At 46.0% G+C, this 23,034-nt stretch overlaps 1 protein-coding gene across 1 annotated transcript in view; it reads right to left on the bottom strand.

Moving 5' to 3' along the window:
- Ttc9 (tetratricopeptide repeat domain 9) overlaps window positions 1–7,799 on the bottom strand; it is a 37,445-nt gene extending 29,646 nt beyond the window's left edge. The window contains exon 1 of the mRNA XM_059279363.1: window positions 7,397–7,799. Coding sequence (XP_059135346.1) covers window positions 7,397–7,799 — 403 coding nt within the window. The remainder of the gene's footprint in view (window positions 1–7,396) is intronic.
- Between the last annotated feature and the right edge of the window lie 15,235 nt (window positions 7,800–23,034).

Genomic DNA, 23,034 nt, shown 5'->3' with positions numbered 1-23,034 from the left:
ATAAGTTCCAGAAGAAACGACAGAAAGATGAACAAGGGAGTCGCCCTAGAAATGTCAAAGTGCATCCTTCTAACAGGGATGAGACATTGTTGCAAAAGAAGAAAGCTGATGAACCAACAGAAAATTCAAGAAAGCGCCTTTTAGTACCCAAGCCAATGCCTGCAGAGGTTAGAGATATCAGATTGTCTTTGGCCTTAAAAAAATTTAATTTTGTTTATTTATGTTTCTAATTATGTGTCTCTGTGTGGGTATGGCACAGGGTGTCAGTGCCCGAAGAGGTAAAACATGTTAAATCCCAGCAGAGCTGAAGTTACAGGCAGTTGTGAGCCACCCAAAGTGGGTGCTGAGAACCACACTCAGATCCTAGGACACACTCTTGACAGTAGAGCCATCTCTCCGCCATCTTTGTTTTTTTTATGTCTCATGTCTGAGTTAGGGCACATTACTGTGCTGTGATTGAGACTCAGCCACACCCATTATCTGGGCAGAAATATAAAACCATTTCAAACATACATCTGACTCCAAAGGAATCAGGAAGTCTTGGGTTGGTTGGTTGCGACATCCAGTTCCCATCCTCACCGTTTGGAACAGGTACAGCCAGGTGGCGAATGAGTACAGTGGAAGGAGAGACCTTCCCCTCTGCAGCTGGTGCCCAACCTTTAACATCCCGGGAGCAGCTTTTGGCTTTTCCGCACCTTGATGTCTCTTCCTGTCTGGACAGCAGCCAGATCTTTGCATCTTGCACAGACATTCTTGAATATCTGGGTTGTGGGGAACCTGGTTTTAAGATCCCTTCAAGAGTTTCTGGCTAGAGGCTGCATGATGGATGTCCCTTGGAGGCCAAGTAAGGAGCTTCAGAGTTCACTTTAGAGAAGGGTCCTGAAGACATATTGTCCAAATGCTACCTATGTGACAGTTCCAGATAACAGCAGCTTTGAGTCTCTCTTCCCTCCCTCCTAGTTCTTACCCCAGATCTCATCTTTGGGCCACCAGGTAATCGTTTGTTACTAGTCTCTGAAGCCCTCCTCATCTTTCAATCGTATTTGTAATTCATCCACCCCTACGCTAGGCTATCTGGTTCCACATCTGTTTTTGCCGAATACTCTTTTCTTTTTAGACTTCATCTCAGAATCTACACCCAGTTTTGCATGTGTTAGTGTATCATCTCCTACAGTCTCATTGAGGGTTGACTTCAAAAGCAAACCACTTATGAAGCTGCCTAGGGCCCTTGTTCAGAAGCATCCCAGTATCCAGTGCTTGGTTTTATATTCTTTTGATGCCTTCTTCAAATTCTTAACAATTTTGAGCTTGTGTTTTGTAGAGGAGGTCTGATGACACCATATAACGTGCAGTACTGTTCTTGGAAGCCTCATTCACATATGAATTCATAATACCCCACAAGCACAGACTTCTGGCAGATCCATGACACAGAGTTCAATGTGGGTGGGTAAAGGTGTCGTGTCTTTAATTAAGCAGACATGTTGGCAAACCCAAGAGACCATACTCTTCCTTAAACCAGAAACTTCTTCAAATTAAGGGGGCAGGGTGGAGGGGGGAGATGTTCTAAATAACACAAATGTCCTATAGAACCCGATCATATCCTTTCTTATTTCTTTTGAATCTCTGGCTTTGCCAACCACTTATGCTGGAAATGGCAGAAACAAAAGGACAGAGTAACCCATGGTTCCTTCCTCTTTCCTTACTTATCAGAAAACCCTGTGGGAAGTGTGCATATGGCATCTGCATATAAAATATGCATATAAGGAAGTTAAATAAAAACAGTTCATTTGTGTAGCATTTCTACTGTTCCAGTAGGAATGAATTATGCATGCATGTAGGAACTACAAAATATGAATTGTGTAATTTTTGTTTCCACATACAAGTTAAGTAGTCATATTCTCATTTAAAACTGACATTGTACAAGACACATATGAACAGTAAAATTCATTCCAATATAAAAATTTAACTTTCTTTACTTGTAATGACATTAAATAGCAAATTTAAAAACCACCATGTCAAGAGAGAGAAACCAAGAAAGAAAAGTTTTATCTTTTGCCTTGTTTGGTTAGGTTGTTTTTGAGACAGTCCAGCTTGAATTCACTATGTAGACCAGATGGGTTAGTCATGAACTCACTGTGTAGACCAGGCTGGCTGGCCTTGGACTAACTATGTAGACCAGACCAACTAGTCCTGAACTCACTATGTAGACCAGACTGGCTAATTCTGAATGCTTATGTAGACCAGGCTGGCTAGCCCTGAACTTACTATATAGACCAGGAAAGCTAGCCTTGAACTCATGACCCTCTTGCCTTAACCTTCCAAGTACTAGGTTGCAGTCATGTCTCAGGTAAAATTTTTATATTTTAGGATCGTTAGCGATTTGATTTCCCTGCTTTTTGAACAAGTTCCATATTTTCTTTTCTTTTGCTTTTTCAAGACAGGGTTTCTCTGTGTAGCCCTGGCTGTCCTGGAACTCATTCTGTAGACCAGGTTGGCCTTGAACTCAGAGATTCTCCTGCCTCTGCCTCCTGAGTGCTGGGATTAAAGACACGTGCCACCATCACTTAAGTTCCATATTTTCATGTTGTGCTAGGCTCTTGTCATAATTAGGTTCCTATTGCTGTGATAGAACATCATGACCAAAAGTAGCTTGGGAAGGAGGGGGTTCATTTGGACTTACTCATCCCAGTTATAGTTCATCATGCAGGGAAGTTGCTAGGGCAGGAGCTGAAGCAGAGGCCATGGAAGGGTGCTGCTTACTGGCTTTCTCTTTGTGATTTGCTCACCCTACATTCTTATATAACCCAGGACCACCAGCCCACTATGGGCTAGGCTGTCCCACATCAACCATAATCAAGAAAATATCTCACAGATTTGCCTATAGGCCAATCAGATGGGGACATTTGCTCAATAGAAGTTCCCTCTTTCCAAACGATCTTGGCTTGTGTCAAGTTGACAAAAAAACTAAGACAGCTCTGAAAATTATGTGCCCAGCCCTGACCTCATGATTTCAAGACATGTCTACTAGCAACAATAAAATTAGTTTCAGAGGACACTATCCCAGGATTTCTCTTGGTATGAACTTGCTCCTAGGCCTTGTCATACTTTTATATTGTGGTCTTCCGGTGAGACTAATATGATACTGTCTACCCTTTGGTAAGACAAAACAAATCTCCCAGACATAGCTCTAAATAGATAGAAAAATGGCAATAGAACAAAATGGTAAGTGTTTATTACAGGTCGTGAGGAATATCAGGGCACAAATTTCTAGCCTTTGCTTGGATCCAACGGCACCTATCTCCACAGCTTCACTTGAAAATATCAATAAAGCAATGTGTGGTGCATCTCTGTAGCCATACCCTAGACACAGCCTCCAGAGCCCCAGGAGGAAATGCTCTACCCTTCATGAGTTTCCAAGGCCCCAGGAGAATCATGTATCTTGTTCAGGTCAACAAGACTCAGTCAGCTGTCAAATGCATGCTTGCTCTGTGGCCTCAGTAAGGCTCAGATTCCTCAGTCTTCCTGGGCGGGTTAGATTAGCTTGTCTATTGAAATTCTGAAAGAAGAAAATACTATACCCTTGAGTTTCCCAGAGAACAAGGCATGCAAAACCCCATCTATTAGACATGCACAGCTAGCCAGAGTCCTCCCACCAAAAATGAAATCTGAGTCAGAACTGGCAATATGGGGCCTTGCAGACTGCCTGCACACCCTTCTTGAGCCCCCAGGGACATTCAAGTGGGTGTTAGACTAACACCTCTTATTGCATCCTCGCATCTCTCTTGCTATTCTTTTTTTTTAATTTATTTTTATTTTATGTTCATTGGTGTTTTTGCCTGTGTGTATGTCTGTGTGAAGGTGTCCAAAGCCCTGGAACTAGAGTTACAGACAGGTGTGAGCTGCCATGTGGGTGCTGGGAATTGAACCTGGGTCCTCTGGAAGAGCAGTCGGTGCTCTTAACCACTGAGCCATCTCTCCAGCCCTCTCTTGCTATTCTTGAGGGTTCTATAGACAGAGCACAAGGGCTTCGTGAGCTTAAGTTTGCTCCAGAAGCCTCACCCCAGCCTCTTGTTTGGAGAGAGCAGCCCTTAGCAACACAGCCTAATTCTCTGGGTATTTCTAGGCTATTCTAAGCTCCTTCCCAATGCCAACCCTCTATCTCTACATATGTGAAGGGCAGCACCTTAAGAATCACATCACCAGGCTACCCACCAAAACCCGGGTGGAAAGGGTTAGCTGCTTTTCTGCTGGGATGAACCTGCTCTTGCCCACCTCCTTCCTGTTAGCCAGGACTCAGGGTAAAGGCTGTCTCCTGGGCCAGGCTGCACTGTGCTAGCTGTAGCTAAAATAACACAAGCCTTTCTTCTTTTCTTTCTATCCAAAGATAACTGAAAATACACTTAAATTTTTTATTTTGTGTTTAAAATAATCTTCATGAAACTATTTTTAATGAAGTGTATAAATGCTTCTGACGCAGTAGTAAGTGGGGTCAAGAGCAGGATGTGTGACTGTGTACACAAGAGGACAAGGGGCCTTGCTTTGGAAACACACACACATTCAACACAGATTTTTTGTTGTTGTTTTTTGTTTGTTTGTTTGTTTGTTTGAGATATGGTTTCTCTGTGTAGCCCTGGCTGTCCTGGAACTCACTCTGTAGACCAGGCTGGCCTCGAACTCACAGAGATCCACCTGCCTCTGCCTCCCAAGTGCTGGGATTAAAGGTGTGCGCCACCACTGCCTGACTAAACACTGATTTCTTTTAGGTGGTAGAGTTAGAGGTGATTCTTCATTTCTTTAAATGTTTTGCTGTTTTCTAGAAGAAATCGTCTATATAGGTATCTACTACTTTGATAATCCCGTGACAAAGGATTATTTGCTTTCAGTTGGGACTTCTGAGAGACTGGGAACTGATTTAATGTACCATCGCAAAGGAGAGCAACGTCAAGCTTCTCATCAAAGTGATTTCTGTGCAGAGCCTTCCTGCTAGGTGATGAATTTTCCACACAGGGCGTAGACTTTGACAAAACTGTTCATCTTGTCATCACTCACATCATTATGTGAGATCTGAAGACATCAAGTGGTCCTCTCAGAGCCTTGAATCAATGTACTGTCTATTTTTCTTTCCTGATTACCAGGACTGAGGACTCCCCCAAAGAACTTTGAAATGTGTGCTTTGAGAGCCCACCTGAGTCTGGGTACCAAGTAGCAGGGGAAGTCCGGAAGATGCTGACTTTCTGCATCAAACTGTGATGGTAAGGGCATTGTATTTGGGGATGGATGGCTCTGGAGCCTTGGGATACCCCTCTGCAAGGCGGACGGCCATATTTCTTTCAGTAGCACGTGTGTGTGTGTGTGTGTGTGTGTGTGTGTGTGTGTGTGTGTGTTGCTGCATGCCTGTAATCTCAACCCTCTGAGGCAAGAGGACCTCTGAATTCTAGGCCAGCCTGATCTACATAGTTCCAGGCCAGCCAGGGGTACATAGTGAACCCTGTCTCAAAAAAAAAAAAACAAAAAACAAACAAACAAACAAACAAACAAACAAACAAAAAAACCCATGTAGATACCTAGTACTATACAGGATAAATCATTAATAAGTGCTGGACCCCAGAGAAGGCAGCAGCAGGGGAAGTCTGCGAGGGTCTCCTTCCATCCAAAGTGTTTGGGTGTCGGGGACAGAAGTGGAGGGGCTGTCCAGACCTCAGCCCTGCCCTGACTGGGCTGGCCTGACCAAGGACACACATCTTGGGTTTCACCATGGAAATGTAGCCACTTGTGGGGTGGAGGGCAGGCAGTGTTAGCTCCTCACTGGCCAGCAGCCAGCAGCGTGGGGTGAATGTGGTTCTAGAAGGCCTGTGGATAATACTGGAGGCAGGCTCCATTACCACTCCAGAATCACTGCATTAGCCATCCAGAGTGCCTCCGCCTCCACCCACAGCTGCTTTGCCCTTTAACTATTCATCGGGGCAGCGGCCAGTATGCCAGATACTTACAGGAAATCAGAGGAATCAAGTGTCCTTTTATGGATTCACATATTCCATCTTTCGGCACCGTTATTTTCTCTGGTGCCATTATTTGCAATCCTGGGGCCGATATCACCATCTCTACTACTAGTCTACTACTAGTCTACTACTGAGCTACTAGTCCCCTTAGTATAAAATTCGTTATGCTTGTAAGCTGCTTCACAACGTATAAAGTGTCTCCCCGGGCTAGGTTTCACCCTAGTAAAGAGGATCCTTGATGGGGGCCTGCCTGGTAGCACAGTGGTAGAGCGCTTGCCGAAAGATGTCCTCAAGCATGGCATAATGGGAAGACAGAAGGCTGGTGCTCAAAGCTCAAAGGGTTTGAAAAAGAGCACAGTTGTAGTATTTCTCTAGCAGACACATCCACCGTCGCCTCCCCCCCTTGCTGGAACAGGCCACAGTTAGTTCAGGCAACTTCCAAGGTTGGAAACGAAGAGGTGCCCTTTTATTCTACCAGAGAGGCTTGACCATGCCCAAGTCCCAGCACACTGGCTTGGAGAAGAGGGAAGAGGAGAGTGGGTTTGCCATTGTAAGGCAGTGGCTTATACCACTGTTTCCCACATTTCACAGGAAGTCCTTTGAAAGACCCAGAGTTTTCCTTTTTTTTTTTTTTTTACTGACTTTAAATATTTGGCACCGTATATAAATTAACCTCATCCCTAAAGTGCACTGTGGGAATGTGTACCTTTAGCTCAACGGAAGAGCCTCATGTAGAAGACCAAGAATTCAGCAGGGCTAGAGACCTACCTACCATGAACCCGGGGCTTTTGAGATCGCTGGAGTAACCAGCAATACCCAGAGAGAAGAAAGTGGCATTTTCGGAATCCATTTTGCTCAGGATGTTGAAGGCATCCTGGAAAAATCCCCTTTGCTACTGGGGCAAAAAGAACTTAGGGGAAGGCCGCTTCCCACCGAGATGCATACCTAAGGGAAGGCAGAGGCCAAGTTTGGAGCCTGTGATACCTGAGTGGGGCACTTGGAACCCATGGCTTGTGGGGCACACCTGAGTGCTGCCTCTATATTTTGAACCCAGGTTCACCGGTGAGCAGTAGCTTTCGCTGCCAGACCCGCTGGGTTGCCCCCTGTCTGTCCAGCCATTTAAAGTTAAGCTTTACTATGTAAGGGAAGAGACTCGAGATGACTATGGCCTTTGGAAGGCATCATCTTGAAAGTCACACTTTTTTCTCAAGCGCCTCCCTTCCAGGTCTCCTCCCTAGAGCACCGCTGTCACAGGAGGGAGTCAGCGCCGCGGTGTGCCTCACCGGCGCTCTGGGACCCAGAGGGACTAGGTCGGGGGAACAGGGGACGCGTGGTCGGGCGGGGCCCCTAGAGGCCGGGGAAAGGAGGGGCGGGGGGCGCGGCGGGGCGCGGCTCACCTGCCAGGCTGTTGTAGCAGTCGATCTCGATGGCTTCAACCGTCTTGCTCTGTTCCTCGGAGAGACGGTTGGATTTGGGGACCCCGGCCGGGGAAGCTGGCCGCGCGTCCCGCTCCCGCTCCCCTGGAGGCGGCAGCAGCCCCTTCAGCTCCAGCAACGCCCGGTGGTATTTTCCGATGGCTTCGCGGAATTTCTTGTCCTTGTAGCACTGCGCCCCTTGGCTCTTGAACTCGTGCGCGCGCCGGATGAGCTCCGCGGGCTCGGCCGCTGACCCAGCTTGGCCCCGCTCCGGGGCCCCTCCGCCGCCCGGGACGCACGGTGGTGGCGCGGCCCGCGGCCCCTCGCCCAGCACGGGCGGGCTAGGGTTCCCCAAGGCTCGGGCCGCCAAGCCCTTCCTCTCCATCCGGCCGCCGCCCGCGCCTGGAGCGCGCCGCGATCCTGGCTTTAAAAGCGCCGGGCGCTGGCTTCGCGCCCCGCAGACTCCGCCGCGGCGGTGACCCTGGGCGCCGCGCGCTTGCCCCGCACTCCCATCCTCGTCGCCAGCCGCCCGAGGCTGCTCCCTCCTCCTGCGATCGCTCCCCCTCCCAGTTCCCTCCCCCGCTCCCGCGGCGCCCGCCCTCGTCCCCGCCCTTCTCTGCTCCCGCAACCTGCCGCCGCTGGCTACCGGACCCTGTGCGCGCCTGGCCGTGGTGCAGGGGACAGCGGGCCTGACTGGGGTGGTGGTGATTGTCGCTGACCCGGAAGAAGCTGGGCTTGCTCAACGGAGGGGAGGATTAACGACAAAGAGGGCCCCCTGGTTCTCATTCATCCAGCCATCCGAGGCGCGCCGCGGCCGAAAGAGGCAGTGGGGGAGGGGTGCGTGTGTGTGTCGGGGTGGGGGGACGGTCGAGGGTGGGGGGACGGGGGGTAGGGTCATCCCAATAGCTGTCTTTAGAACTAAAGAGAAAGGTGCGACGCGGAGCAATGAAAAATAGGCAGGAGCCATGGCTTGTTTTGTTTGCAGCAAGACATTACTATCTTAGGTGGCTCCCTCTGTGGATCCAGGTTGTCGCTGAGGTGTGTCTCCCCGGCGCCCAGGGTGCACATTGGCGTGCCGGGCGTTGTGTATTCCAGGAGCCTGTGTGTGCTTACGCTATGTGCGTGCGCAGCTATGCAGAATGAATCACAGAACTGGAGATGGAAACACCTGTTACTGTTGGTCATCAGGCTTGGCGGGCACAGGGTTCCAGTTTCCATTACTAGACAGTCCCGCGCCCTTCCCGGGGAGGCTTCTTTCCTTCATTCTTTCACTCAGCTGGAGACTGGCTGAGGCCCACAGGCAGGTGAAAACAGGCAAGTTACTCCCCGCCCCCTGCACCTAAGAAGTGCCCGGTTTACTGCAGGAGGACACACTCCCCACTAGCAATCACTGGACTAGGCATCGATTGGAAAATGTCACTGGGGAGGAACAGAAAGTGCTGTGGAGCTCTGAGGAGGCCTTATGGGGATAATAGCATTTGAGGACCCTGAAGGATGGGCAGGATTGAGGCATGAGGAGATAGTAACATATCAACCAAAGCTGGGGAAGCTCATAGAGCTGTGATTTTTGACATCTCAGGTGTATTCGGGGCATAATGATTTGATTTGTGGCAGTGGGAGTAAGAAATATCCAGGAAGAATTCCAGGGGTTTCTGGATGAAGCGTTTGGGTTTGATTTATAGGCAGTGAAGAAGATAGTTTCGTTTTTAGGGTCTTCATGCCATTTATGATGCAAAGAGAGAAAAAAGATGCTCTGATGTGATTGTCAAAGTCTGTGCTTCCCAGGTCTGCAGCATCAGCATCTCCTGGGAAACTATTATATGCAAATTCTAAGGTCCGAGTCCAGGCCTTCTAAAACAGAACCTCAGCCTTGGGTCCAGCAACCCGTGCTTTTGAAGCTCCAAGACTGGCTCAGAGACATTGCTGTGAAAGGCGCTGCTGTGAACGCTTCCTACTCAAAAGTTCAGGCCTTAGACCGGCAGTATCAGCATCACTCACGAGCCTGTGGGAAGTGCTGGGTGTGCACGATTCTCAACCCACTGACCCAAAAGGTGCACTTTAACAAGATTGGCAGTGATATATGTATGGCTACCCGACTGACCTGCTACTCTGCACTAGAAGTTTAGGAATGTACAGAAAACTGTCGACAACTCCCCAACCCCCCCCCCACAAGCTTCTACTGTTACCCTGAGACTCTAGGTAAAGCTTGTATTTCTGTTTAACAAATATAAGTGGTATGGGACAATATTTACAATTTGTTTCCTTTAAAAAAAACAACTTTGTTTTATGTGATTGAATATTCTTTTACTGCTTCCCTCTTGCAGTTCTGGGGGTTGAACCTGGGGCTTCATGCATTCTAACAAGTGCCCTACCACTAAGCTGGGCCCCTATGCCTTATATTCATGGCTATATAATAGTTTATTGTATGTCTGTAGCATAGGGTATGGAACCAATTGTTTTTGTAGCCAGAGAGCTTTTTTACTGTACATTATGCCAGACACTGGATTAAGCACTTTATATATAAATCACTTAACCTTTATACCAATCTAGTGAAATAAGTGCTGTTCTACAAATTTTGAACATCATGCCACAGAGACTTGTAGAAATTCTACTCCCAGTAAGCAGCAAATCTGTTTTTATTTGTTTGTTGTTGTTGTTGTTGTTGTTGTGTATGTGTGTGTGTGTGGTTTGTCGAGACAGGGTTTCTCTGGAACTCACTTTGTGGACCAAGCTGGTCTTGAACTCACAGAGACCCGCCTGCCTCTGCCTCCCGAGTGCTGGGATTAAAAGGCGTGGGCCACCACGTTCAGCCAAAAATCTGGTATTTGAACCCATACAATCCTGATCCAAAATCTCTTGCATCATTCTTTACATTTACTCACTCATTCTTTTGTTCTTATTTATTTTTTTCCTATCTACAAAATTACGATAATTTTAAAGTGCTTGGGGTCAAATCCAGGGCCCCTTTGTGCTAGGCAAACATTCTACCACTGAACTACACACCCAGCTCGAGAAAGTCTCGAAACAGACTGTCAATTTGCTTTTCCTCCCACACGTGGGGTATACATGAGTATACGTGAGTGTCCGTGTGTGTGTGTGTGTGTGTGTGTGTGTGTGTTTGTGTGTGTGTGTGTGAACATGGATGTGGGATGCAGGTGCTCATGCATGTGGAGGCCTAAGTTTGATGTGGGGAGTCTTCATTGATTGCTTGCTCCCTTTCTCATTGAGGCAGGTTTCTCAGTTGCACCCAGGGCTTAGGAAGCAGTTGGTCTGACTAGCCAGCTTGCTCTGGGGATCCCCTGTCTCCGCCTTCCAATGGCGGCGGCTGGCACTAAAGGTGGCCCCCCTCCAAGCCAACCTGGTGTTTACAGTACTTTAATCACTAAAGCCTCTCCCCAGCACCCAGTTCGTTTCAGGCCAGCCTGGGCTACAGAGGGAGACCTCGTCTTTAAAAAAAAATATATAATTCTAATTTAATTCTAATTCTAATTATATATAATATATATAATCTAATTTATATATATATATAAAATTCTAATTTAAAAGATGGGACAAACCTGTGCTCCCAGCACAAATATCATCATTAAACATCATCCTTACTAACAAGAGTAAAATTTGTGTAAATATTTTTGAACTTGGTGAATGAAAAACGTACATTAACTTAACTGGGATATATTTCATGCTAAGGATGAGTTGTTTTCACATGTGTAGTTACCATTTGTACAGAACTGAAGCCTTTTAACTGAATCTGAAGTCGGGTAGACTAAATTATACCTTGTATTTTATAGAATGTTCCTTTCCTAAGTGCTCTATTATCTTTAACCCCGCGAGAGCCTAACACTAGCACCACAGAGGGTAAAGAGCCTTTGCTTACACAACTTGTCTACAGTTTCCCCTCAAGTGAGGGACTCTGTTTGCTCAGTGGCTAAGAAGCTTTGAACTCAGGCCACTGTGGGCTGGAATTCTATCCTGGCTGTTTCCTGGGCGAGTTATTCAACTCTGGACAACCTCAGATTTCCTCACTCATTACGTGAGGGTGGGGGTATGACCCCATCGGCTTGTTGGGAAGCACAGTATAAGTGCTTGGCAGATGGCAACTGTATTATGCCTTAAAACCTACTGTGGCTGGATTCCATAATAATGTTGTGGCAGAACTCCAATAATTCATAATTATCTGCCAACTCCTGGCCCTTTTGATTTTCCAGCGGTATGTCAGGTTGAACAGAAGGAAGAGGCTGGCAGTGGGTGCTCTGAGATGCTACTGTTCGCCCTATGAAAAGGTAGAAAGAGCGGTCGATGACAAATATTGCATAAAGATCCTTGGATTTGGTAATGTCTCAACAAAAAGACATACTTTAGGTCACATCACTCACTTAAAGGTAAAGTTAGGGCTGGGGATGTGGCTCAGACAGCAAAGTGTTGGTTTTGCAAGCAAGCCTGTATAACCCCAGTGCAGAGGAGGGAAGGCGGGAGGATCCCTGGAGCTCACTGGCTAGCCAGTCTAGTCCAATCAGTGAACTCGAGTTCAGTGAGAGACCCTGTCTCAAGAAATAAGGTGGAGAGTGATCCATGTTGGCGTCAGTCTTCCACATATATGTGTGCACATGCCTGCACACACTACACATGTATACCCATAAACACACACACAGAAAATACAATAATTAAATTAAAGGTCAGAATAACGACGTGACAAAGTGGGTTTTTTTTTTTTGTTGTTGTTGTTGTTTTTGGTTTTTCCCACTATGTCTTGTCTTTAATTTTGGACTTAAGGACAGAGCTTTAAGAAGTAGATAACCCATGTGACATTTCCTTGCCTCTGATGCAGAACTTAACACAGGACCTTAGTACTCCTAGGAGTGAAGGGGAGCACCAGAGAGGAAGAGGGAGAAGACCATGAGGGAGGGAGTAAGGAAGGAGTTACTATGCCCATCTGTCCCAGTTGGCAGTGCTGAATGTGGGTGCCTGGAATTATTTTATTTGCTTGTTTTCAGTACGCTTCTGTCTGGCTAAGCCACCCATTTGTAGTGTGTTCTAGCTTCCCAGAAACGCTTGCTTCCCCTCAGATGGAATTAAAGAAGTGCCAGGGAGAATTTCTCAAATATTCTTTCATTAATTATTGACCATATGCCGAGCATTATTTTAGGAAATGAGCAGAGAGTGAATTTAGGAGCTGGGAATTCAATGTTTCTCAGACTTTGACACATGTTTGAATTGCCCGATGAGCTCATGAATGAGCCTCTCCGATTCTGTTCATTTAGGGTGGGGTCAAAGTCCACGTTTCTGGTAAGTTCTCAGGTGTGCTAGTTCTGCTTGTCCATGGCGTACCCTAGAGAAGGTGGGTGTTGGAGGAAGGGGAAGCCTAGCTTTACCTTTCCTGGGGGTGGGGGAGAAGCCTAGCTTTACCTTTCCTGGGGGTGGGGGAGAAGTTGGTCAGATTCCAGGAAATGAATTGGTCCATATTTAATAAGAGCAGAGGCACCAGCCCCCACTTAGTTTAGCTCTTTCTTCTACTTCGTTTGGCTGGCACAGGTAAACTGAGTCAGGACCTCCTTTTGGGATCTGGCTACCTTGTACCTCCTCAAGTACACAATCCACACATACTTTTTATTGCTTGCATTTCTCACCAAACATGAGGTGATTTTGGTGCCTCGTTCAAGAGGGAAAGTCCCTTGGAAGCCATTGGTATAGGCGGCTGGCCCTAGAAAGAGAATCCTGAACTAACAAATTCGGCATTTACTCAGATGCATGTAAAGTGGCATTTTGTTTTCTCCTCCACCAGTGGTCCTTGAGTATACTGCTTCTTCAGGAACCTTACAGAGAAGGATGGCTGAGGCATAATAGGTTTCCAGTGATCATGGACCTTTGATCCACCAGTATCAGAACTTCACCTTTCATCCATGACGGTTTGGCCGTGAGCACACCCCTCAGAATCCTACGGGTGGCCATACCGCTCGGGACATAACTCATTACTGCCGAGGCAGGCATGGGAGGTAAAGTACTTGGAAGCAAAGAACTGTGGTAGCGTGGTGCTCCTGCTCCATATGAGTTTCAGCCCTGTATCTTCTCCGGGCCTCAAAATTGATTCTGCTCCTTGGGGTCTCTGATGCTTTTGCTGTCCACTGATCTTCAAAGCCCCCTCTTTCTGCAGACTCATTCTGGAGCTTGCATACCTCCTAAGGAGATGGCTACTGCCCTGTGGCCCCTTCCTTTAGCTCTGCCTCTTGAGCAGACACGAGACATATATTTGAATCTCGTTCACTCAAATCAAATCTTTTCAGGGTTTGGTCACATGCTAACCAAACCAAAGCTATTTGAGGATGTTTTGCTAATTGCACTGAACTTCACAATTTACCTGAGAAGAATTATAGCGTTTCCATCATCTGTTTTCATCCATATGTAAGAAATAAACCATTATGTTCCATTTTCCATATGAGGTACATTTAGAGATCATCAGAGAATCACAGAGAAGCAGGGGGCACTGGGCCCCTGTCTTCCCCAGTTGGCACCTGTACTGTCAGTTCATCCCGGGGTTGAAAAGTGACAGACAGTCTGCCATGTGACTCAGCCCATGTATTAGAAAAGGAGGAAATCTCGAGCCCCAGGATGTTATACATTAGATAAGGCCTTGCCTCCTGAACCAATAGGATGGGGAGTTTGGAGAGGGAGCCATGCAAAGAAGACTGTACCTCTATGAAGAGCTTCATCAATGAGGAATTCGGGGGGGAGGGGCAGAGAAATGCGATTAGGAATGGAAAAACAACACTTTAAGCCAAATGGACGCACCAGATATTTTTGCCTTTTATCCAGGCTGATGCCCAGCATCTGAAGAACTGAAAATAAATCTGTCTCCTTTTCACTGCTCTGAGTTCCCAGGACTCTTATTCTGAAGCGAGGGTCATTGTTTCTCCCAATACTCTTCAAATATTCTTCCATAGAAAATGTGAATATTTAACATTATTTCGTGTCTACATGGAGTTACTGTGTGTTTCATATTTTAACTCATGTTATCTTCTCCCCTTCCCAAACTAGTAACATATCTCTCTATAACTTCATAGTTCCTTCACCAAGCTATATTTTGACAAGTAAGCTCTCTCTGCCCTCTGTCCTGTGTCTCTCTTACCGCACAACCCACTCTCCAGCCTCCTTGTCTCCAGTGTCAATTATACCCCCGCCTAGGGGCCATGATATTCATTATTTAGACCTGCTAACAACTGTCTTTAGAGGACTCTTCCTTCCCCTCTGCTGTACGTCTGGGAGAACTGTCAATCACTGGTACCTTCTCACTCCCTGCACCTGCCTCCTCCTCATTGCTGGCACCTACTCTAGGTAGAGCGAGTAACTGGTGACTTCATCTTCCTGTAGTTCAGGGAGGGCACACAGACCGACCGAGCAGAGATAAGTTAGTTCCCAAGCCTTAGGTGCTGAGAGGAAGTTCATTTTCCACTTGGAATATTGTATGGGGCTGAGGACTACTCACTCTCATCTTGCCTCGTGGCCTGAAAAACGAAGAGGCAAAGGAGAGGTGGGCGAGAGGCAGAGCTCATGGGATACCAGTTGAGTGCTAAAATCCCACTGTTTGAAGTGCTGTGTAAGCATGGGCTTCTCAGGTAAGCAAACCAGTGAATTTATACTTAAGCTAGTTTGAGTCGTCACTTCCAACACCGAAATGCTGCTTGGTGGACTGTCCTGGATGTGGGTCAAGCAAGATCTCTTCCGCTTTGAACATACTCCAGCCCTGGATCAGACACTTGTCCTGCTGCTGTGACGAATATGTGAAGAAAGCGACTTGGCGGAGGAAGAAAGAAAGACCTTATCTTGTTTCACAGTTTGGGGGAGGGTACCAGCCGATGTGGCAGGGAAGGTAGGGAGGCCAGAGATTAAGATAGCTGCTCACATTGCAGCCTCAATCAGGGAGCCAACAGTGATGAAGGCTGGCCCTCAGCTGCCTTTCTTGTTTTTTAATCTAGGACGCTAGCCCGTGGAACGGTAGACCTTCTCATCTCAGTTAACCCAATATCGAAACTCCCTCCCAGGCATGCCCAGGGGTTTGCCCCATCAAGCTGACAGTCAGTACTGGCCATCACAAAGCACCATGGTACCCTCCATCCTCCAGTGTCTGCCCTGACCCCTGCTCCACAGGACCCCTTTCCCTCTTGGCTGATGGTGGACTTTAGCAAAGAGGAGGCATTAATATGAGCTTGGAGGGTAGGGATGAGAGGGATTGACAAATTCTCCCATGCCCTTCCTGCTTTGGCCCAATTATTTGTGCAATGCTTCATCTCTATTATAGTTAAGATCGGGAGCCCCCCCCCCAATCTTTGGATGTATGTCTCAGGGGCTCAGAAATTATTCGTTCTCCCCAGCATCTTCTTCCTCTCACTAGTCTCTGGGTGCTTCTTCCTGGGCTCTTCTGTGGCCACACGCCTATAGTCAGTCTCTTGACTACACACCTGCTCAACTGGACTCCTACAGTTAGATTTTCCTCAATGATGACCCTGCTATGAAAACCATTTTCAATGCCGGGCGGTGGTGGCGCACACCTTGAATCCCAGCACTCGGGAGGCAGAGACAGGCGGATCTCTATGAGTTCAGAGCCAGCCTGGTCTACAGAGCGAGATCTAGGACAGGCAGCAAAACTACATGGAGAAACCCTGTCTTGAAAAAACAAAAACAAAAACAAAACAAAACAAAAAAAGAAAACTATTTTAAGATATTGTGCCTTCCAGGAGATTTTTGATGACTTGATGCTACATGGTCAGATGGAATTAGTCTGTAAAGGTAGATGTCAGACTAAAGTATTGCTAATTGGGACTTTTTAAGTCTCAAATCCTATACCTGGCAGCACCTCATGTGGCCTTCTGTGCTGTTTGCACATCAGCTCATGCATAGATGTCTTTGTCGTTTCATTTTTCACAATTTTATGTGAAACTCATTTTTCACAAAATTATGTAAAACATTTTAGTGAAATGTCCCACTAGTAGACATTTAACATTTTATAGCCTTTTCTGAACCACATGCACAGCACAAATATACAACACACACACACACACACACACACACACACACACACACACACACACACACACTTCATTTCCCTACAGAAGGCTAGAGCCGTTGTTTGTAGCCATATAACACATTGCCCCCAAATTAGGCTTAAAATTATCATTTATTATTTTGAAGCAACCCCACAGTTTCTGTAGGAGATTTTTATTTAGATAATTCTGGTTAAACTTTTTTTTTTTCTGTTTTGTGTTTTGCCGTGTAAGAGAGTGAATCTGAGGTCTCACACATGCTAGACAAGTGTTCTTCCACTGAACTGCATCCCCAGCCCTAAGGTGCTTGTAAGGAGCTACAAGGGACCTTCTGTCTGGGACTGAAGTTATCTCAAGGCTCTGATGGAAGAGATTCTGGCCTAATCCCCCCACCACTCCATCATTAGCAGCAGATCTCTGTTTCCTACTGGCTGTTGATTTAACATATTGGTGCCTCACCATGGGTTCTTGGGTGTCTTGGTTTCTTTTCCTGTTCTATGACGAAGTGTCTTAGTTAGGATTTCTATTGCTATGAAGAGACACTAGGACCGTGGCAACTCTTACGAAGGAAAAGATTTAATTGGGATGGCTTACAGGTTCAGAGGTGTAGTCCATTATCATCATGGCAGGAAGCATGGAGGTGTGCATGCAGACATGGTGTTGGAGAGGAGATGAAAGTTCTACATCTGGATTGGCAAGCAGCAGGAAGAGAGTGAGACACTGGGTATGGCTTGAGCATTTGAAACTTCAAAGCCCACCCCCAATGATACACACCCTCCAACAAGGCTACACCTATTCCAACAAGGCTATACCTCCTAATATTTTCACTTTCTCTGAGCCTATGGGGACCATTTTCTTTTTTTTTTTTAATTTATTTATTTTATTTTTTAAAGATTTATTTATTTATTATATATACAGCATATATGACTGCAGGCCAGAAGAGGGCACCAGATCTCATTACAGATGGTTGTGAGCCACCATGTGGTTGCTGGGAATTGAACTTAGGACCTCTGGGAGAGCAGTCAGTGCTCTTAACCTCTGAGCCATCTCTCCAGCCCTGGGGACCATTTTCAAATCACCACAGTGTCCCAACAAAAATAACTTAAAAGTACATATATATATGTTGTCTCACAATTCCAGTTTGTAGTCCATTATGTCACTGTGACCTAGGCTAGCCTGGAACTCACATGGCTCCAGCTCTGCTCCTCCAGTGCTAGGATTACAACCATGAGCTATCACACTGGGCTCTATACTGGCTTTATTTCTGATAGGTTGAGCTGTCCTGTTCCAGGATTAAATCCTACTTGGTTGTGGTATATGATCTTTTAAATGTGCTGTGGGATTCACATTGCTACCATTTCATTGAGAAATTTGGCATGTCTCTTTGCCCTTGATATCAGGCTGTAGTCTTCTAGTAAGTGACAGGGTAATGCTAACCTCATAGAGTGATCTTGAGTCTTCCCTAACTTTCAGAAGACCGGTCATTCTTTACATGTACATTGGGGGTCTTTAGGGACATCATCTGGTCTTGATCCTTTCTTTTTCGTTATTGGTCTTTCTGTTTTTATTGATTGGAGATTTAGGGTTAGTACAGTGCTTGTTTCCAGGGACTTACCAGTTTCTCTGGTCATGTAATTTGTCAACATATAATTTTTGACAGCATTAAAAGCTTTTTCACATCTGCGGCATGTGTGTCACACTGATACAAACGATATAACACAGGATTTATTTGGCTCACGGTTTCTGAGCTTTCGGTCCATGGTCCTTCACTGCACTGACCGTGAGTCTGTGATGAGAGGGCACATGTGGCAGTGGGAGTGTGGTGGGAGGGTACGTGTGGCAGGTTTTTTTGGTTGTTGTTGTTGTTTGTTTGTTTTTTAGATAGGGTCTTGCCATGTAGCTCAGATAGGTCTTTAATTCATCACAAAGTCCAAGATGTCCTTGAACTTGAAGTCTGCCTGCATCACCATCAGAGCACTGAGATTACACTCTTTTAGTTCATTGGACATCTTTATGTCAGATATTTTACTTTACCAGTCAACTCAAATATTTTTGTGGAATTGGTTTCTGGAGTTTTCTTTTTATCTTTTGACTGAGCCTTATTTCCATATATCTTTGTATGCCTTATAAGTTTTGGGTCTATATTTGGACATTTGAAGAGCAGCAATGTGTTCCAGTCTTTGGTTTTATGCACCAGAAGACCTTCAGATAGCCCTGGAGGTTCAAGGACTTCTTAAACCTTTTCTGTTCTTTTGCTCCCCCTGGTGTCGATTAGGAGAACTGCAGCTTTGATCTGCGACTCACCTTCGGTTCACTGACTAGGTTCCCTGGTGGTCATTGCAGCACTTGGAGGCAGATGTGACAGCGACCAGGCTCGTGGATAGCCTCCAGATAAAGTAGGACACTGAATGCATGGGTTGTCTTCTTGTTTCCATGGTGAAGAGCCTTGGAGTGCGGGTTTCTTCCCATCTGCTTAGCACTGTACCATAGAGAGGGAAGGGCAGGCAGGATGAATGTGCCAAACTGCCACAGTTTTTGCTGGAATCTCTTCTTGGTTTTATGATGACTAGGGTGTGTGTGTGTGTGTGTGTGTGATGTGGTGTGGTGTGTGTGTGTGTGTGTGTGTGTGTGTGTGTGTGTGTGTGTGTGTAGCTTCTCAGTCTGCCTCTAATATTCTCACTGTGGTATTATTCTGCCTCATGGACTGTCACCTCAGTGCATCTGTGAAGAAAGGAAGACAGTTTACCAATGTATCATTGCTGATATCACCAACAGTCAATCCTAAATCCTAGTAGTTTCTAAGTTTTAATAGTCAATCCCTTTGGATTTGAGTGCCTGGCAGGTACAGCATGCTTCCTTTGGTGGCATGAAATTGGAACTGGCAAGCCAAGGCCCCAATGCAGCATTTTGGCCTCGGTGAGAGAGACTCTGCCTCAAATCATGCTCTGACCACAAATGTTTGGATCACGTGGATCATTTTGGTTGTCCTGAGATGACAACAGTGTGTGAGCTCCTAATCCTGGTGCTCCCGGAGAAGGGCAGATTTTATTTGCCTCTTGAATCAAATATCTCTTCAGAGTTGCAAGGGCACATCTGGACTACTGCAGATGCTGCTGCTGCTGCTGCTGCTGCTGCTGCACAGCCCCTGGCCAAGTCCATCATCCATTATTCATTTCCTTCCCTTATATTCAACCAGGGCCCACCCCTATCTAGGCTGCTGAGGTTCTGTCTATAAACCCAGCACTGCAGAGTACATCTGAGAGAGAGATGGTGGGGTCTGAGGGTAAAAGGACAGGGACAAGGACTTGGGAATGAATGCACATGGACCAGACAACTTTACATTGGGGATGTAAAATACTTGACTTGTCAAGACCGAACTCTAGGGTTCTCTAAACTTCTCCAATAAAGCAGCCTTCAAGGCTCTCTGATCAGGCTCCTATGGCTAATATTAAAAAAGAAATGCATGGAAGTGTGCATTCTACCACACGGTCTCTTGCCACACGTTTTCATAACCTGGAGCCCTAAGAAGAATTTACCAGTGATTTCCCTTCTTTCTTCACATCTGTCCTTGCTCTTTCCTTCCGATCTTTCTTTGCTTTCCATTTCCCAGTAAGTAATTCACACTGGAGTTGATAGATTTGCTCTGTCTTCACCAAATACCATCTATGCTGGGAAGTCAAGGTCCTGCCTTGTTTTGAGCTGGCTGTTATTTAAAGTACCACATTAATAGGCCCAGCTTAGTGTGGAGAACAGCGGGGAGGCCCAGAGTAGAGTTCAGACTCTGAATGAATGGATAGGTCCTAAGCTCAAAGTTATTGTGGCCTACGAGAAAGGGACAAATTAAAAAAGAAAAGCAAGTGTGTTATTCTCTGAGTCTCTTGCCTGCTAGTGAGGAGACTCACTGGGTAGGCAGTGTGTTTAGGATTTATTGAAGTGTCTTCATCTTATTATTTTACCATGGTTGTCTCCTTTGTGATCCAACCAAGGGAGGGTGAACCATTTTGAGTTTTGTCCTGCTAAATCTTAAGTTCCTTTTTGTTGTTGTTTGTTTTTTTACTCTTTTTTGGGGGGTGGGCACCATCCAGCTCCTAAATAAATCACAGAGGCTTTTTTAAAAATTATAAATGCCCGGCCTTAGCTTGGCTTGTTTCTAGCCAGCTTTTCTTAACTTGAATTATCTCGTCTACCTTTTGCCTCTGGACTTTTTCCTTTTCTTGCTTCTGTATGTCTTACTTTCACTCTTACTCCATGGCTGGCTGTGTGGCTGTGTGGCTGTGTGGCTGGCCCCTGATACCATCCTCCTTCTTCTCTCATTAATTGATCTCTCCTCTCCTTGTTCTCTTTCTCTTTCTTCTTTCTCTCAGATTTCTCTTTCTATTTATTCTCTCTGTCTGCCAGCCCAGTCTGTCTTTTCTCCTGCCTCACTATTGGCCTTTCAGCTCTATATTAGACCATCTGGTGTTTTAGACAAGCACAGTAACACAGCTTCACAGGGTTAAACAAATGCAACATAAAAGAATGCAACACATCTTTGCATCATTAAAGCAAATGTTCCACAGCATAAACAAAAGTAACACATCTTAAAATAATATTCTACAACACCTCCTGAGCCCTAAGATGAAGGTCCAGTTATCATCATGTTTCTGAGAGCCCAAAAAAGGAACAAATAAGATATTGCCTGATGCATCCAAAGCCCCTGAGAAAAGCATCTTCTGCTACTCAGGGAGTCTCTAGCTTATGCAGTGGGAGCTTGGCCCCAGCTTGCAGCTGCTTGTGTTTGTCTCCTCTTTCCACCTGCTTACAATGTTGCACCTAGACAAGAAACTTGGTAGATAATAGAAGTTTCCAAGATTAAATATCCTAATGACAAATATGCAGCATAAGCATTTGAAACTATATACATATATATATGGTGTGGGTGTGTGTGTCTGTGTGTGTGTAAAGATGTATGTGCATGTGTGCATGCTTATGGAGGTCAGAGGTTGATGCCAGGTGTCTTGTTCAATCACCCTCCTCCACCTTGCTTATTGAGGAAGGGTCTCTCACTGATTCTGGGACTCAATGATTCTACTAGTTTCACCAACCAGGATCCTGTCTCCATCTCCAGATGACTGGGATTACACAGGGGTCACCACACACACAACAGCATTTGCATGGGGTCTAGGGATCTGAACAATGGTCCTCATACTTGTCTGGTACATGGCAAGCACTCTACACTTCCCCAACTATCTCCCAGCCCCACAATTTTAATAGTTTATAAGTAGTGAAATGTGGTAAGTCCATGGAACAGGTACAATGGATGAATCTTTGAATGAGTCACAGGGTTGGAAGAAGTCCTCCAGAGGTCATCAAGTGAAGCTTAGAGATGAATGCTGAGGTCTCTACAAGTGGAGTTTCTCATGTTCAATGCCGGGCGCACCACTAATCACCTGTGCGCACCTATCTCTATGATTCAGTTTCCCGTGCTAAAAGTGAGCGGGGGAGGCGGGGAGGGGGGAGCAGGGGGTGATGAGATGGCTCAAGTAGGTACAGTGCTTGCTGTGCAAACGTGATGACCCTGAGGCAGGACCCTCAGGATTCACAAAAGCCTAGGTGTAACCCAGTATTCAAGGGCGTATGGCATGGAGACAGGTGAATCATGGGAACTCACTGGCCAGCTCACTACCAAACCAGTCAGCCTCAGGTTCAGTGAGGGACCCTGTCTCAAAAAATAAGGTAGAGAGTGACTAAGGTACCCAGTGCCAACTTCTCACCTCCACTCCCAAACCCATACATGTACACATCACACCCACCTGCATGCATACACACACACGCACACACACACACTCACACACATGTACACACACAAGCCAATAGTAATTAATCCATAAAACTGTTATGTTATGGAATATTATATTAACTATGTAAAGATTGTTACATTTGTTTCTGCTGCTTTTCTTTACGTGTTGCTGTTTCACCTTGCCTGCCTAAGGCACCTGATTGGTCTAATAAAGAGCTGAACGGCCAATAGTTAGGCAGAAGAGGGATAGCTGAGACTGGCAGGGAGAGAGAATAAATAGGAGGAGAAATCTAGGCTTGAGAGAGAAAAAGAAGAAGAAGAAGAGAATGAGGGAGGAGGAGAGGGACATGCCCGGGGATAGCAGCCAGGCAGCCAGACACAAAAGAAGCAGGGAAAGCAGGCCATGCAGAAAGAAAAGATAAACAGCCCCTAGGCCAAATGTAGACGAAGAGAAACAGATTAAGTTATAAGAGCTAGCAAGAAATGAGCCTAAGCTAAGGCAGAGAACTCATAACTAATAAGAAGTTTCTGTGTCATGATTTGGGAGCTGGCTGGTGGCCCAAAGAAAAACCCTGGTAAGCTGGGCAGTGGCACACGCCTTTAAACCCAGCACTCGGGAGGCAGAAGCAGGTGGATCTCTGTGAATTCGAGGCCAGCCTGGGCTACAGAGTGAGTTCCAGGAAAGGCTCCAAAGCTACACAAGAGAAACCCTGTCTCAAAAAAAAAAAAAAAAAAGAAAAGAAAAGAAAAAGAAAAAGCTAGTGAATTTTATTTATTGAATTTCTGGGGCATAGTAAATACTCAATACA

The sequence above is a fragment of the Peromyscus eremicus genome, chromosome 14 (genome assembly GCF_949786415.1).
Source record: "Peromyscus eremicus chromosome 14, PerEre_H2_v1, whole genome shotgun sequence".
NCBI classification, from domain to species: Eukaryota; Metazoa; Chordata; class Mammalia; order Rodentia; family Cricetidae; genus Peromyscus; species Peromyscus eremicus.
The sequence above is the reverse complement of the archived record's forward strand: the minus strand, read 5'-3'. Positions and strand labels throughout refer to the sequence as shown.